The sequence below is a fragment of the Postia placenta genome (genome assembly GCF_002117355.1).
Source record: "Postia placenta MAD-698-R-SB12 unplaced genomic scaffold POSPLAscaffold_1, whole genome shotgun sequence".
NCBI classification, from domain to species: Eukaryota; Fungi; Basidiomycota; class Agaricomycetes; order Polyporales; family Adustoporiaceae; genus Rhodonia; species Rhodonia placenta.
This window is the reverse complement of record NW_020169832.1, coordinates 3,145,616-3,160,949: the sequence shown is the minus strand read 5'-3', so window position 1 is coordinate 3,160,949 and position 15,334 is coordinate 3,145,616. Positions and strand designations below refer to the sequence as shown.

General features: G+C 53.7%; 6 protein-coding genes across 6 annotated transcripts; 2 read left to right on the top strand and 4 right to left on the bottom strand.

The window, feature by feature from the left end:
- Positions 1-15: 15 nt before the first annotated feature.
- On the bottom strand, positions 16-422 carry POSPLADRAFT_1052022 (hypothetical protein; the record flags this gene model as incomplete). Its single annotated transcript, XM_024480233.1, has 4 exons — positions 16-87; positions 136-192; positions 250-321; positions 387-422. The coding sequence occupies 4 exons, from the start codon at positions 420-422 to the stop codon at positions 16-18; spliced, it is 237 nt and encodes a 78-aa protein (XP_024344707.1).
- A 1,522-nt stretch (positions 423-1,944) lies between these two features.
- Positions 1,945-3,785, bottom strand: POSPLADRAFT_1052021 (hypothetical protein; the record flags this gene model as incomplete). Its single annotated transcript, XM_024480232.1, has 3 exons — positions 1,945-3,133; positions 3,201-3,453; positions 3,521-3,785. 3 exons carry the CDS (start codon positions 3,783-3,785, stop codon positions 1,945-1,947), a joined length of 1,707 nt encoding a protein of 568 aa, XP_024344706.1.
- A 1,968-nt stretch (positions 3,786-5,753) lies between these two features.
- Positions 5,754-6,266, top strand: POSPLADRAFT_1130346 (hypothetical protein; the record flags this gene model as incomplete). The annotated part of the gene is made up of 3 exons (XM_024483943.1): positions 5,754-5,864; positions 5,943-6,140; positions 6,198-6,266. 3 exons carry the CDS (start codon positions 5,754-5,756, stop codon positions 6,264-6,266), a joined length of 378 nt encoding a protein of 125 aa, XP_024344705.1.
- A 74-nt stretch (positions 6,267-6,340) lies between these two features.
- POSPLADRAFT_1165436 (hypothetical protein) lies at positions 6,341-8,330 on the bottom strand. The gene is made up of 5 exons (XM_024487886.1): positions 7,983-8,330; positions 7,806-7,919; positions 7,665-7,739; positions 6,620-7,603; positions 6,341-6,566 (listed from the first exon to the last, which is right to left on the bottom strand). Exons 1-5 carry the CDS (start codon positions 8,303-8,305, stop codon positions 6,500-6,502), a joined length of 1,563 nt encoding a protein of 520 aa, XP_024344704.1. The 5' UTR covers positions 8,306-8,330; the 3' UTR covers positions 6,341-6,499.
- Positions 8,331-11,464: 3,134 nt separating this feature from the next.
- Positions 11,465-13,127, top strand: POSPLADRAFT_1043087 (hypothetical protein; the record flags this gene model as incomplete). The annotated part of the gene is made up of 8 exons (XM_024478224.1): positions 11,465-11,543; positions 11,720-11,787; positions 11,852-11,896; positions 11,952-12,005; positions 12,058-12,120; positions 12,173-12,527; positions 12,584-12,726; positions 12,792-13,127. 8 exons carry the CDS (start codon positions 11,465-11,467, stop codon positions 13,125-13,127), a joined length of 1,143 nt encoding a protein of 380 aa, XP_024344703.1.
- Positions 13,128-13,336: 209 nt separating this feature from the next.
- Positions 13,337-14,948, bottom strand: POSPLADRAFT_1043086 (hypothetical protein; the record flags this gene model as incomplete). Its single annotated transcript, XM_024478223.1, has 6 exons — positions 13,337-13,347; positions 13,689-13,782; positions 13,970-14,212; positions 14,271-14,654; positions 14,713-14,741; positions 14,888-14,948. The coding sequence occupies 6 exons, from the start codon at positions 14,946-14,948 to the stop codon at positions 13,337-13,339; spliced, it is 822 nt and encodes a 273-aa protein (XP_024344702.1).
- Positions 14,949-15,334: the final 386 nt, after the last annotated feature.

The window sequence follows — 15,334 nt, the reverse complement described above, 5'->3', positions numbered from 1 at the left end:
GTCCCCGTCCTATCGTCATGACCTCGTGCTTGTAGTGTTTCGAGACGATGGCCCCCACGCCGAGTTGTCATCATCCAACATCTCGGCCTGTGACGCTGTCAGCAACGTGCAGCAAATCGTCAGCTTTTGACTTACAATTCCCCCAGCTTGTTGTTGCACCACCTTTCCGGTCTTGTTCGCTGCTTCAAGAGGCTACATGCTGGCATGAGACCCACATGAGCACGACCCGTGGTAAGGAATGACACTCACCAGCAGTACAACATATTTCTCCGCTGACGCGACTTCGATAACCCCCAAAGCAGAGCTCGACGTGGGCGAGCGCTACATGATACGCATTGCTCAGCCAGCAGTCACGGTGGTGCAAGCCTCAGTGAGACAGTACGTACATTGCTACGTCGGAACAAGGTTTTTGGGAATGCCATTCTAAAGGAGACGAGACACGGTCGATGTATGGATGACGGGTTCTGCAATGACGCTCGAGCCGAGACTGGCGGGTTTAGTGGGGTGGTACGAAGCCATTTTGACTACGCCCTTGGCTTTATATGCGGGTTTAAGCGTCTGTCAGTGGACAGACCTAGAGCAGAAGCAGCATGCAAACCCCAAGCCGCTCGAGTGCAGCTGACCCCACTCGCTCGAGAAGATCCGTTTCGAGCGCTGATGCTGAGGTCCCATCGCTCCTTTCGGTATCTGGCCAGTCTTCTTCTGGTCATGGCCGATGATTAGGAGTTGAGAACTGGACACTTAGACTGGTAGGTCCCCAAACTGTGCCTTCTAACACTTTTGAATTGGGATGGACAATTGGGATGGACATTCGGTATACGTTCCACCTTGACCTGGTGAGACGATAGACGTGCCGATAGCGCATAGATTGACCGGCACATTGAGAACGGCGCCATACTCATCGCCAATTATGCTTGGGGAACGCGATAGACGGAAATAGATGGACCCACCTCATAGTGAGGAGCTCTCGTCATCGGTCCCTTTCGGTTATTTTTGGGAACAGAATGGATTCCTGCCGTATACACCGGGAAAGCAAACACAGCTGTATGCGAACTAAAATACGTCCAGGAGAAATTAAGCGCTTAAGTCGTTGGGGATTAAGCATGTTCTCACAATTACACGAGTGTATACACAGCGGTGTTCATCCCCGTCGCCCACGCTATCAACAGTGTCAACACTGGGCGCAGCGTGGACGTAGGCGTATCTCCGCGTACCTGGCTTCTTGACGGAGGAACCGGGATCGTTGAGCCAGGACTGCCACTTCGTTGACCCACGAGAAGCTTTCAACTTCAGATTTATTCACATGTTGTTGTTGAGCATATAAATAATGCAGTCACGTCAGCCGCATATACTAGAAGTAAAATGTGTCAGCTCAGGGGTGATATTCTCGTGACGGCGGGCGATTTCTGATCCTGATCTACTGTGGTGTATGCACATACACTCAGTCGGAGAGTCGGAGAGTATGCACTTATGTGGCGGGTGGCAAGTGCATTGAGAGGACTCGTTTCTGAAAAAGAGAAGCACGATGTAAATAACACTGGTACGGTGGTACCGAGCCGTTGAAAGGGACTGCTAGCTAGTACTTAGGGAGCCCCCCGCAGAAATAGAGAGAACTGGTAAAGAAACTCCTAGGCTATCAATACTGACATCGGTTCTCTATTACCAGTAAGCACGAGAGTTGATCACAGGCCTCGAGTCCGTACCGATCGATCGGTTTCACCAATTTTTAAGCCGGTTCGCTGTGAGAGATCACTGAGAAGATCGGTGTCCACATCTCATCATTGTATTATGTAGTATGCAAAAGGCATACAGGAATGCGAGATAAAGGACGAAGTAATTTGAATCTTATGTTTATCGACAGCGTGAGGGATTGTCCAGATCATGGTGATTCAAAATGGTACATACTCGTGGTTCTGTATGCTAAGTCGTCCTTCAACGAACTGCTCATTCTGACACCTTCTCACCAGCGCTGTGATAAGATGGTGGCCTGTTATCCTCCAGTTGCGGAACGTTCCTGCTCCAGATCGCACGCTCCTTCGCATCTCTCGCGTTGCCGCCGCTGGTAGGGTATTCCCCCACTCCTCCATCTGCGCGCGGCTGGACATATGATGCGCGAGGTACTGGCGGTACGTAGCGTGTGATCGCAGAGGTATTCGACGCAGTACTTCCCCGTGTGGCGATCGTATGGTCGTCGCGTGTGTTGCGCTCGCGGGAACCATCTGCATTCGACTGGAGTTGTTCGCGCAGCTGCAACATAGAGGCGTGACTTCGTAGCCGATCCGTCTTGCTGGGCGGCGGGGGAGCCAACTGCTGCATCGATATGTCAAAAACCGAATTGTGAATCCCGGGTATTTCCATACTCGCGACAAGCTGCTCGCTTGAGATCGAACCCTCGGAAGCAATGTGTGGATACCTCTCGCTGGATGGGGAGGGTACCACTGAAACCCGCGGATGCTTCGATTGAATCTCGTGAAGTGCTGGTGGCGTGTGCATGATCCATTGTTCAGATAAGTCTCTCATCTCATCACGGCGAGCACTGAGGCGCGCGAAATCCAGCAAAGCGGACCATCTGCCATGCAGACAAGCGTGGGGCGTTTGAGCTCCAGAACAGAACTCTTTATCTTCCTCCACAAAGGGGGAGCTCAGCTGCTGGAAGGGTCTTGCAGTGCGCGTATGCGTCTGTCTGGCTGAACGGCGCCTCCATAGAACAAAGAGCGCTGCGATGGCTAGTATGAGAACTGTCCCGAGAACAACCGCCACGAGCACGACGGTACGCGTCTGCGAACTAGAGCTGCTAGTTGCATTGGACCGCAAAGTACCAGTGGATGTATTGCTGGCACTTGGGGTCGTGCTTCCCTGACTGCTCGTAGAACCAGGGACATTAGGCGTGTGAGTCTCCGTGCTGGGGCTGGCTTGTATCGCCATTGATGTCTGGTTGGAAGGTGTTGAGGAAGTCGCCGTGCTCCCATTTAGGGAGCTGGTGGAAGACTTTGCAGACGATGAACCTCCAGACGAATTCTTGCTTTCCGTAACCGTGTCCGTAGCAGCACCCGAAGAGGTATGGGTCATCGTGGTTGTTGATATCGATGACGAGGACGAGGACGAGGACGTGAAGTCCGAATCAGACCCATTTCTGCGTTTCCCAAATTCGATAAGTAAATCCACGAACTATGGACAGGTGAAGGGACCACTACACTCACGTATATACGATGTAATCCAGCAAGATCATTGACCTCGGTCCGCCATCTTGGCCGTTGATCACGGTCAATGTATGTTGGCCCGTGGGGAATTGCCCGCTATAGACCAGATAGTTGTAACTGTAAGTCGACGACCCCGTGGGTGTTATGTTTGCAGAGCCAACGATATCGCCATCGATCATGAACTGCAAATCGGATTCGCCGTCGGGATCGCTTGAGGAATGAGAGATAATGCAGTACACGTAGACAGCAGAGCCTGCCAAAATCATAATTATTCAGTCATTGGGTCGGAAAACGTCTTATCATGTGCGTGAACAGCACACCATTGAATGACACCATGGCATTGAGCGGCGCGGGACTCTGTCCAGGAGCGTAGGATGTGTCGTGCCAGGTACCGTCGTATGCCATAGTAGCGTTAGGTTGGGCTTCACAGGAGGGACAAGGTCCCGGCCGTGCTGTCCATTGATTCGACGGAAAGTATGTGAATCGGTCATCAGCGTCGTCGATGGTGACGTTCTGTAGGGCGGCAGAAATGAGCGGCGTCCACAAGAGAAGGGCAGATAAAAGGATGAGAATGGAGACAGCCATGAGCAAAAAGGACAGGACGTCTTCCTTATACAGACAAGGTAGTTTCTGGGATTGAGTAAGAAGAGAAGGGGGAGAGGGGCGGAGGGGCGGACTCGACGGGGTGAAGAGTCATCCACCGTTAGATGTAGGAATGCAACTTAGAAGTATGCAACATCAGGAAGACCTGTCATTCATGGATACCAACATATTGCTCTATCTCAAACTGTTTGCAAGCTTCTCGACGCCATGGGCGCGGTCATTGTCCTACGTATCATAGCCCCAGTGAGGTTCAAGCGGAAGGGTGCCCCTAAATTGAGGAGTATCATGTTCGTTGCTATGATCTAACGCTAGTCCTGTGCATGAATAGCGAAAACTGAAAGTAGATCATATCATGTGTAGATGCCAACCCGTCAATCAATAGATCCTTTTTTTTCGAATTCACTTACAGTCGGACGAGAATGCTCCTACGGTTAGGGAGCCAGGAGTACCTCGCCCCGATAGTGCGCAAGCTTTCACCATAGCATTGAGGAGCCAGCCTCACGGGAAAGGATTTGAGCGCCATTGAGTAGCTCTGGTATGACAAGTGACCGTTTTAGCAGATAGACATTGATCGTGATGAGTCTTAGGATCCCGACGTTGGATGATCGGGTGTGAGCACGGCTGTTTGTGTATGAGAACGATTCAGGGAGGTACAATCATCAGGTTTGGGCATGTACTTGCCTTTCTTCATCGGGTTTGGGAAACATCTGGTATTCGATATGTCACTTCGGAGATAAGGCAACTCCGAAGCGAACAAGCCCCATGGCAGGTTGCGCGCGAATCGAGGCAACTGCAACTCATATGACGAGGCTGAGCCATGGCGAGTCTTGGTTGTGCAATAGCACCCGCAGTTTGGGTAGCATCGGCACTAGTGAGGCATGTGCACGAGGCGTTGTATCGTGCATCGAGATCCGCAGCTATCACTACACGTACTATCACGGCAAGCAGAGTTGCTCCTTGGGATGTACTCGAACACGATGATGTTGAGCAACTAGCTCGATGGCACACTCATCGATGCTCAGCGCTCATTGAATACCTCTACAGGTAGGCGGTAAATCCAGACATATTCCCAACATGTAGATGTCGCTCATCTTTTCCGAGACTTGTTGTAGTTGCGCACCATTATTTTCTTTGGTGGCACGCCTGTGTGATATCACCGACACTTCTGGCCACACATGAATGTGCACGAACAACGCCGTATACCCTCGGTCGTCGACCGAGGCGCGAAATCCAGCGTGAAATCTGAGTTGAAATTTGCTCAGAATTGGCGTTGAGCTCCGTAAGGTGGAATACCCTATTTATAGATCACCATCGGGGTGTCATTGTAGCGGCAGCGATGTATAACTGAGTGACCTGGGGTGATCGAGTATATACGGCCTCGTGGAACAGATGTGCCCATTGAACAGGTTCTGAGAATCGCACTGCACCTGTCACGGAGAGAAGCTGTCACCATCGAAAGCCCATGTCCATTTCAGCACTCGGAAAGGAGACCCGTTAAGAGCTCAGTGCAGCGATGTTTTGAAGTGGACAGTCCAGTAGTCGAGCTGGCAGCGTAAGACTGCTCGGAGTCAACAACAGTGAGAGACTGCTCCTCATTTTGAGGCCCCGGAACATGGTTGCCAAAGTTGCAGTCTCAAAGATGTGTGGTGTTTCTGAAGTAGTAGATATCGAGAGCGTTGGCTGGTGGACTAGGACGAAGTGTGCAAGGCGCCGAACCGCGCAAACGTGGCTTGATGCGTGCACGTGATCGCGTCGCGTCGCGTCCCTCGATCAAAGTCGCGAGGGCCCATGGCATGATGTCATCACGCCCCTTTAGTTGCCTCAGCCTCCACTCCCGCGACGTCATGCCCGCCACCCCGCCCTACTTAACCAGCAAAGCGACATGTGCACTCGTCACCAACTGACACCCACATCCTCGTCTGTCACGATCCACTTTTTGCAACGACCATCATGTCCATGCTTCGCAACGCATTTGCATCCCCCGCCGTCCGCGGCACCGCCTACGCGACCTCGCGTGCATTCCATGCCTCGCCCATAGCAGGCAAGTCAGCGACGGAGAGGGTCAAGGAGGTTGCAGAGAAGGCGCGTTGACTCGGTTGATGCATAGTAGTAAACCAGTGTGCTGACTCTTGATTGCAGGTGAACAAGTCCGTCGGACAGGGTCTTGCATCAGCCATTGAGAAGGGGGAAGAGGCAACGGAGGCGACCAAGAAGACAATTGGTAAGGGTTCATTCCGCTCATGGCCTCTAAATTGGGAACCGACGCGACACCACACAGCCCCTGCAGTAGACAAGGCGAAAGAGGCTTCTGGGCAAGCAAAGCAGAAGGCCAATCAAGTGAGTGACTATATGCGCATTCCATTCCGCCGTACTTCTTACTAACGTCCAGCACAGACCTCTGCTGGCGTGCAAGAAGGCGCACAAGACTTCAAGCAAGACGTCCAAAAGGAAACCCGCAAGTGAAAATAGCCTTCATGTCCTGCACCTCATGTCGTCATAGTGTATTTTTATCATCGTACAATACTCACTCCCCAATGTTACGCTTCGGACAATCGATGTATCCATTCGAGTAATTACACAGCAATGCGACGAGATTCGTAGGGTAAGGGTATTTTGCCAGACCCCAGTGACGTGAAAAAGATAGGACAGTTCTAATAAAGTGAATAAGTAAGGTAATATGCGTGTCGTCTCTGCGATTATGCGTGCTGACGGGGCGTTATCTTAAGAAGACATCCATCCTGAGGGAACAAGGTCGCGATAATCCTGCCAAAACAACATCAGCGGCAGCAAAAGGAATGCACGAGGTGGGTACTGACTGGACTTTGTCACTCTTTTCTGTGCGAACGTGATCCCAGTTCATGAGGACAGCCGCATCCGCAAGCACAAGACCAATGTTCATCACCGCGTACTCGATCCCGATGCACTTGTGCGGACCGCTGCCGAACACAAGGTAATTCCGCGGGTTTTGGTTCGCACTGCCGTTCGCGTCGAGCCAGCGCTCAGGGGTAAACGCGTCGGGTTCGGGGAAGACCTCGGCATCGTGCAGCGAGTTGTAGAAGGACGGAATGATCATGCTGCCCGCGGGCACCGTGTAGTCGTCCGAGATCGGGAACGCCTTCAACGTCTTATAGGGGACCATCGTGACCGGGGGCTTCACGCGTAAGCTCTCCTTCACCACCGCGCGGAGGTACGGCATCTCGTCCATCATCTCGAGCGTCATCGGCTTCTCGAAGTCACCAGCGCGCACACGTTCCTGTTCTTCTCGCACCTTCGCAAGCACCTCCGGGTGATCGGCAAGGTGCTGGAAGCCGTAGATTAGGCCGCTGCTCATCGCATCCTGGCTCGCGAAGAGGAACGAGAACACGACCATGGCCATCTCGAGGTCACTGAAGTCACGACGGCCCTTGTAGGTGGGGTCCTGGAGGTCGTGCACCCATTGGTCCAGCATGCACTCGGGCTCGCCGCCGGCCGCCATCGACTTCTTGCTCTCGTGCGCAGCATGCTCAAGCCAACGGAGTGCAACCTTGCGTGCCTGGATCGCGCGGTAGACCTTGGTGCCGGGCAGCGGAATCGGGAAGTTGACGAGCTCGAGGGCGACAGTGATCATCCAGTATTTGTCCGTGATCTCTTTGGCGGCGTGGTCAGGAATGTGGGGACCGCAGAACACCCGGAGGGACGTTTCCATGTTGAGGTCGCGCGCAGCCATCATGATAGGCTTCGGCGAAGAATCCTGGGCCGAATCGGCGAGCCACTTCGCGATGTACTTGCGCGTGATCGCATCCTGGATGCCCACGTACACGCTGCATATATGGCAAGTGTCGAGTCAGCGGTGCCTCAATGACGCTTCTATACATGACGTACCCAAGTGCTTTGCGGGTGAAGAGCGTGTTCAAGACTCGGCGGTACTCCACATGCACTCTTCCGGTAAGAAAGACCCTAGAAAGCGGCATGCATGAGTATCACTCTAAATTCCTCGAGGTGGTGAATTGAGACGCTGCTCACCAGTTATCAGGACGAAGGATGTGCTTCGCCGAGTGCACAAGGCAGGGTTCTGCGTGGTTCGGTGAGTTAAGGATCTTGCGCGCGTATTCGTTCGTCGAAGCCATCACAATGAAGCTACATAATGAGCAGTGATGTATGAGCATAGGGTCAAACGGAGGCACTCATTGAAACGCCTACATATTAAACACGCTAATGGCGCTAAGTGCGCCCGAGTTCCACTGCGCCATGTAGCCTTCCATTGTGGGCTTCATGGAGTCCGCGAACTTGCCGATGATTGGAATGGTCCATTTGTCACCCGGCAAGTGGCGCTTCTTGTAGCGATAGACAGATTGCTCCAATGCAAGGAGTGCCAGGGCGACGGCAATAACCGTATACAGCCACGTCGCTGGACCAGAGGACGACGAGAAAAAGGATGACGAGGGCACAAGATGCGAAGGGCCCGGAGTGTAGGACGGCATAGTCGCCTTCATGGAGGAGTGGTCTCTCATTGCGGAGGCCATGGTGGTCGGTCGTGCAGAGACGCGGAGAGCAGCGGGGACAGAGTAAAAACGACGCTTACCGGGCTTGTACTATGCAGTTTGTAGAGACCGGCCATTGTCGAAGCTCGCGCCTTGATTGGCCAGCAATAAAATCGGTCGATTCAAGAGAGGCGCCCACGTGAGCCAGACGTGATGGGCATTACGAGCGCGTTGCCAAGCCTCCGACGACCGACTGCGGTCCGGGCCTCCCGCCTCCCTGGCGCGACCTCTCGCGACCTGCCCCGACGCGTTCCTCCACGCGTCGCTCCGCTCTAGGCTCGTGGTACGTCTATTCAAGTTTGTTCTGCTCGCTGCCGTCGTCCGACGTTGAAGTTTGCACCAACTCATAACGGCGCCAGGTCGTACGATCAGCGTACGACTCTGCACCCGCGATATCATTGTCAACGGCCGTGACAACCAAGAGGACTACAGCGCACCTCTCCGTATCATGCTTCCCGGTAACCTAACAGCCGCCTTGGTATTTGATTGTCTTCTCGAGCCCTGTTACGACTACAATCATCCCATCCGCTGCGCCTCATCGAACAGTCGCCCCTGCGCACCACAGCGTGAGTGCGTAAAATATCGGGGTGCTCGATGTCCTCGAGTACACGGATATTCTTGTCCGAGCTCCATCTCCACAGCCTACTCCCATCTGCACACGAGCTGTCGAGCCCAGGAGTTTGGCCGAAGACGTGGGAGGCTCGCCAATATAGTCCGAGGCGTCGAGAGGGTGAACTGTCAGTGCTTTCACAATCTGCCTCTACATCGTAGTCACTGCACTTTATTCGTGAGCGTTCTCAATCGCATGTACAGGATTGGTGTAGATACCACGGGTGAACTCGTCGCGACCCCATTACACCCGCTATGCTCCCACCCGCATTCAGCGCAGCATGCCCTTTGATCAACTCTCACAGCTTCTGCGTTGTCTATTACGCACACTGGCAGCAGTCGGACTCCCGGAACGTGTATCTTGATGACCGTCGTTCTCCGTGTGCCCCTGGCTTCTCCCGCAACATGGAGGTACCATGAGCAAGCTTCTTTTCTAATTTAGAAACAGGAACTCACCGCTGTGCTGTTTCCGGACACGCAGTAGTGGTAGCCGCAATCATACCGGCTTCTGTTTGTCATCTCGGGCGATAGTATTGTTCCACGGACTGCAACTAGGTGACCGACATGCCTCATCAATTCCCATACTGTTGCGTCCTGGTCAGCGAGGAATGGGACATCAGTCCTTGTCTCGATACCGAGGAGATCACAAGACGCAAGCGCACGAACGACGTTGCAAGACTCCTATGCCTCGGTGTCTTGCTGAGATCCGTACACGTCGTGCTACTCTTCATTGGCCAGTCTCATGCACAGGATCTCTGAGAACACAGTCCGAGTTAACTCCGCGGCCCCAGGTGCGTGCATTAGTCAAGATTACGTCACGGCCCACAGAGGTATCGGAACAGATTTCGATCAGAGAATAACAAGGACAGCGCAATGGTAGGGTGTGGGGTTGTGCAGTACACAGCTCAAAGCAGGAGAGGAATGATAGTAGACGCCGCTGCCATGCTGTCGGTTGCCGTCAACGTCGTTTCGAGGTCAAGCTTCAAGGACTAGTGGAGTTGCCTGGCGTGGGCATATCCAACGCTACAGAGCGAGGCGAAAGGAACGCAGCGCATGGCCGATGACGGGTGTCGCCGTACGAGAAATATCTTGCAAACGGATCTTGACTAGCTCAAAGGGTGTCCTGGGACAGGAAATGTCGAGCAAGCGACGCGTGCCGTTGACGCTAGACGACAGGCACGTCCTCCCAAGCATCCATAACCAACCCTTGGGGCACACGCCGCACAGTGACAACGTGGCCATACTAAAATCACATGCTTTTGTGTATGAAGGAATTGAAATCGACTATCGCGGTGGTAGATATAATGAGTCGGAGGATATCCGACCAGGTGGGTTTGGGCATATCTTCGGAACAAGCAGGGGAGTCCGGATGAGAGCCCCGATAGTTATGTCAAATCCTTGACCATGCCTGACGTGAATCACAAGTGAAGAGTCCAAGTTTTACGAGTGCAAGAGCGAAGGATAAGATTCTTAGTTATTTAGATAAAAGAGGTTGGTGACCGTGTCAACGAATAGACATCGACGAATGTTTTATATTCGCCGCCCGACGTTCAATGCGTGAAGTGAACGACAAGACTTGCCAAATAAGGGTGCCCACCTGTCTAGTAGCCAATCGCTGCTGCGCTGATCTTGGAAATGAACTACGACAGGGCCAAGGCAAACAAATCTGCATACGCTCTTCTGGGACGTCCTATATCGAGTCCAATCTGCGCCGAATAGGTGCAATACTGACACGTTCGCTTACATGTAGCGTCGCGTTCCGTGGGGTCACGAGGTGTAGGATGAAACGGCCTGTAAGTTGTTCGAACGCCAGGAACACGGCCGTCACAGTCCGAAGATACAATGTACGCTGGGGCTGTCGGCCGCGAGTCCTCGCGGTCAAGCCTCATCGCATCCGTGCGTTTGGCTGGTACTCGGGGATTTGAGGGGCGCACGCTCATGCACAAGGAGTGTGCATACTGTAAGCCGCGATGTATGTCCACATCCAGAGCCGATATTGACCGAATATAGGAAAGATAGGTGGAGGCGCGCCGGCAGCTCGAAGCGTGGCGGCTGCCTGTGGCCTGTTATTACTCACCACGTACATATTCCGCGGGACTGTTCACGGAATGTGTTCCGTGTAAAGCAGTCGGCTTGACGGAACGATTTCAGTGGCCGCCATCTCAGGATTGGAGGATGCGGACCGCGCCGATAATCTTCCTGAATAGACGCCTGGCGACGCCTCCCCAATCTCCCGAGCACTCGCCCAGCCCGGGCCTGACCGCACGGGAAGGAGTTGCATGCGTGGATGCCGCGCGTGCAAGTCGGAAGGCGCTCGATCCTTCCAAATTTGGACGCCCGAACCGCCGTACGGAGCATTCCGAGCCCTTCCGGGGATAGGTCTCGTAAGATCCCGGCGTGCCCTGAACGGTCTTCTGACACTGACAGCCACCGCGTACCAAACGATCGGTACGTGCACTAACGGGCTCGGACTTCAACGCTCGGGAGTTCATCGTCTACCTACGGGTACGCGGTATATAAGAGGGGCAAAAAATGAGGCAAAGGCATCACCGCACCCACCTCACTCACCTTAGTCGTGTTCGTGTATTTCTCGACGCAGCTTCCTCAAAGAGTCACCCTCACTCATATATAACGTATTCAGCAGACTCACCAGTGCCTCGCGCCCTTTTGCAACTCGCCCAATCAATCAAAACTTCTCCATCCCTAACCGCACAATGAAGGTGGGATTTTTTTCCAATGCTATCATTCGTTCACAGCCTCACTCCTTCCCCCATCTATAGGTCTTAGCTATTTTGTACCGTGGCCACGAGGCAGCTCAGCAGGAGCCCCGTCTGTTGGGCACCGTCGAGAACGAGGTGGGTAGCCCTTTGACTCATCCACATTCGAAGATGAATTTCTGACACGCGCTGGCATCTATAGCTCGGTCTCCGCCCGTGGCTGGAGTCCCAGGGCCACGAGTTCATTGTAGGTTCACATCTTACAGATGCAAATCCTACAGGGAATCTAAACTATCGTATAGGTCTCCGACAGCAAGGAGGGCCCCGACAGCGACCTCCAAAAGCACATCGTAGACGTAAGTGATCTGCCAGTTTTCATTCAAGGCAGTTGCTCACAGATGCACTCAGGCCGATATTGTGATCACTACTCCTTTCCACCCGGGTTACATCACCCGCGACCTCATCGCTAAGGTGACTACAAACTGTGCTCATTACTACAGCCGTGCTAACACATTCCCAACAGGCTAAGAACCTCAAGGTCTGCGTCACCGCTGGTGTCGGCTCTGACCACGTCGACCTCAATGCCGCCGTCGAGCGCCAGATCCAGGTGCTCGAGGTCACCGGATCCAACGTCACCTCCGTCGCGGAGCACGTCGTCATGAGCATCCTCCTGCTCGTCCGCAACTTCGTCCCCGCGCACGAGATGATCGAGCGTGGCGACTGGATGGTCTCTGACGTTGCCAGGAACGCGTTCGATCTCGAGGGCAAGGTTGTTGGCACCATTGGTGCTGGCCGTATCGGCTACCGCGTCCTCCAGCGTCTGCTGCCCTTCGGCACCAAGGAGCACCTTTACTACGACTACGCCCCGCTTCCGGCTGGTATGTTGCTCATGCTTCAACGTTTCTCCTCATTGTTTCTCATCATTGGCTCCCAGATGCTGAGAAGGCGGTCAACGCTCGCCGTGTTGAGGACCTCAAGGAGATGGTTGCGCAGTGCGACGTTGTCACCGTCAACTGCCCGCTCCACGAGGGTTCCCGCAACTTGATCAACGCCGACCTCCTCAAGCACTTCAAGAAGGTATGCCTTTTCAGCACCCTTTACTTGCCCTTTCGACGCTCATGGTTCCCCCTCTTTCTCCACAGGGTGCTTGGCTCGTCAACACGGCCCGTGGCGCCATCTGTGACAAGGACGCTGTAGCTGCTGCCCTCAAGAGCGGCCAGCTCCGCGGCTACGCCGGTGATGTCTGGAACGTCCAGCCCGCTCCTCGCGACCACGTCTGGCGCACGATGAAGAACCCCCTTGGTGGTGGCAACGGCATGGTGCCCCACTACTCGGGCACGACCCTCGACGCCCAGGCCCGCTACGCCCAGGGCACGCGCGACATCCTCGAGAACTACTTCACCGGCAAGCCCCAGTTGCCCGCCAACATCATCGTCGGTGTCGGCAAGTTTGAGACGAAGGCATACGGCCAGCGGTAAAAATTCTGTGGTCTGGCGAGTCGATGGGTCTCGATCACGCCCTCACATGTAGAACTCTCTGTGTATTTATAACCCTATAATCATGTGCTAGATGCGTACTTGCATTTCATTTTGCGTGGACTCAGTGCACCCCTGACAAGTTCCAAATTGGTGCGACTCGCGAAGTCAACAATAAATTATGTGGACGAGGCGACATAAAATATCAACATCTATACAAATCCTCGCGGACTTGCTATACAGCGGCAGAGACACGACAAATAGAGATCATGTGTGAAAAGTAGGAGAGGGAAATAGTAGCATCACCAAAGACATTTCTGCTTGACGTCGAGCTTGAAGGGTATTCTTGCGCGGGCGCAGTCGTGGCCGTTCTAGAGGGAGTGTTGTTGCCACTCCCGTCGCATGTCCTTGTTCACTAGTTGCGTGCTCCTGATTTCTTGGCGCGTCTGCGCGCACGAGTTCGCGGAAGCGCTTGATCTTGCGGGAGCGCTTGGGCTTGAGTGAGAGCCTGAAAATTGTAGTGAGGCACAGGAGCAGCCGCAATGGCGGCCTCACGCCCGTCGCCAGAGAAATACGGGTGCTTCACAGCATCCGCTGCAGAGATCCGTGCAGCGGGGTCGAATTGCATGAGGTGGTCGATCAGAGACAGTGCTGGAGACTTTATGAGAGAGGGGCACGAAACGGGCAGGCTCAGCACATACCTTGACCGGGCCAACGAGGAAGAGCCACCTCCCACGGAGTCTTGTCCCACCGCTGACCTCGTAGCAGAGCCTTGGTGGCCTCCGTTTCCTGTGCGATTACTAGGCCTTAGCAGGAGTGATGTTCGAAGAGCAGAAGCCGCTTACATAGTCGGGAGCAATCGAATCCAGGACCTGCTGGTTAGGCGTACCGATCACACGCACAATGTACATGAGCTGCTCCGCCTCGGTTTTGCCTCGGAAAGGAGCATCGCCTAGGAACATCTCGACGAAAAGACAACCGCTAGACCACATGTCAATCGATGTGCCATACGTACGGGATCCCATCAGAACATCGGGAGAACGATACCAAAGCGTTGCGACCTGCGCAATAACGTCAGTATGTAACATCTATGGCCAAACGATCGCCACGAACATCATATGCTTGAAGAGGCCCAAGGATGAGCACCTTCGATAGTCCAAAGTCGGCTATCTTAAGCTGGAGATCCTTTTTTATGAGCAAGTTCGGGGATTTCAGGTCGCGATGAAGGATGCTCTTGCTGTGGAGATATTCGAGCCCGCTCAGCAGTTGGGACATGAAAGATTGAGTAGTTTCATGGGTAAGCCGCCCTCCGTGCTGTTTCATGTATTCACGCAGATTCCACTCGCACAATTCCGAGAAAATTAGTAGGTCTTGAGCTGTGGGGATGAAATCCAATAGGCCGAGGACATTTGGGTGGCAAACCTCTTTCATGAGCGCCACCTCACGCATTGAGTTAGCCGGTAATCCGCCGTCTTCGTTTAGCTCGACCGCCTTCATTGCTACGAAGGTATTGGTCTTCATGCATCTCGCCTGAAGGATATATCCGATTTTAAGCCAACATCCTCGTTCCCAACCTGTTGCAACTCACCTTGTAAACTGATGCGTAAGACCCGGAACCTAGACGTTACGTATCGGTGTCATGCCAAGTCTCAGGGCCTTCATGAAGAGGCGACTCACCGAGTTCATCACCCTGTGGAGGACTCTGTTATTTGTCTGTAGTGCGTATGAAAGCTTAACTCAACTCACCACAACGTATGGGATACCCGCGAAGCGCGACGCGCCACCGGGTGCGTTCGTCGGTTGAGTGAAACCAAAAAAGGACATGATAAGCGAAAGTACTGTGGAAGGGGGGTGTTGGGCTGAGGTCGGCGGGGAGCTGTACTTATACGTGAGCAGCTCAGAGAACACGTTTTCCCAACGGTCATCCGGCCACACACGCATTCGAGCCACTCGTGTGTGGTTACCGTATTTTCCATAGTGGTGCACAATGGCATTCTGTGGCTCGTGTTCGTAAAATTAAGACCGAGAGTTTTACACGTGAGTAGAGAGCACACCGCAGACAATGCACTTTGCGGACATTGAATCTGTCGCGAGAGAGAGCGTTCGACCGTAGAGTCTGAGTCCAGACTGCCAGATACATCGTGTTGCCGAGTATCACCGTTGTCGACCTTCTATAGGCAATAACGCCTGCGAGCACAAGGTACCCAGAT

Coding starts and splice junctions, on each gene's coding strand:
- POSPLADRAFT_1165436 (XM_024487886.1), bottom strand. CDS start 8,305: ATGGCCTCCGCAATGAGAGACCACTCCTCCATGAAGGCGACTATGCCG. Junction 7,920..7,982: donor GCCATTAGCGTGTTTAATAT/GTAGGCGTTTCA, acceptor CTCATTATGTAG/CTTCATTGTGATGGCTTCGA. Junction 7,740..7,805: donor ATCCTTCGTCCTGATAACTG/GTGAGCAGCGTC, acceptor GCCGCTTTCTAG/GGTCTTTCTTACCGGAAGAG.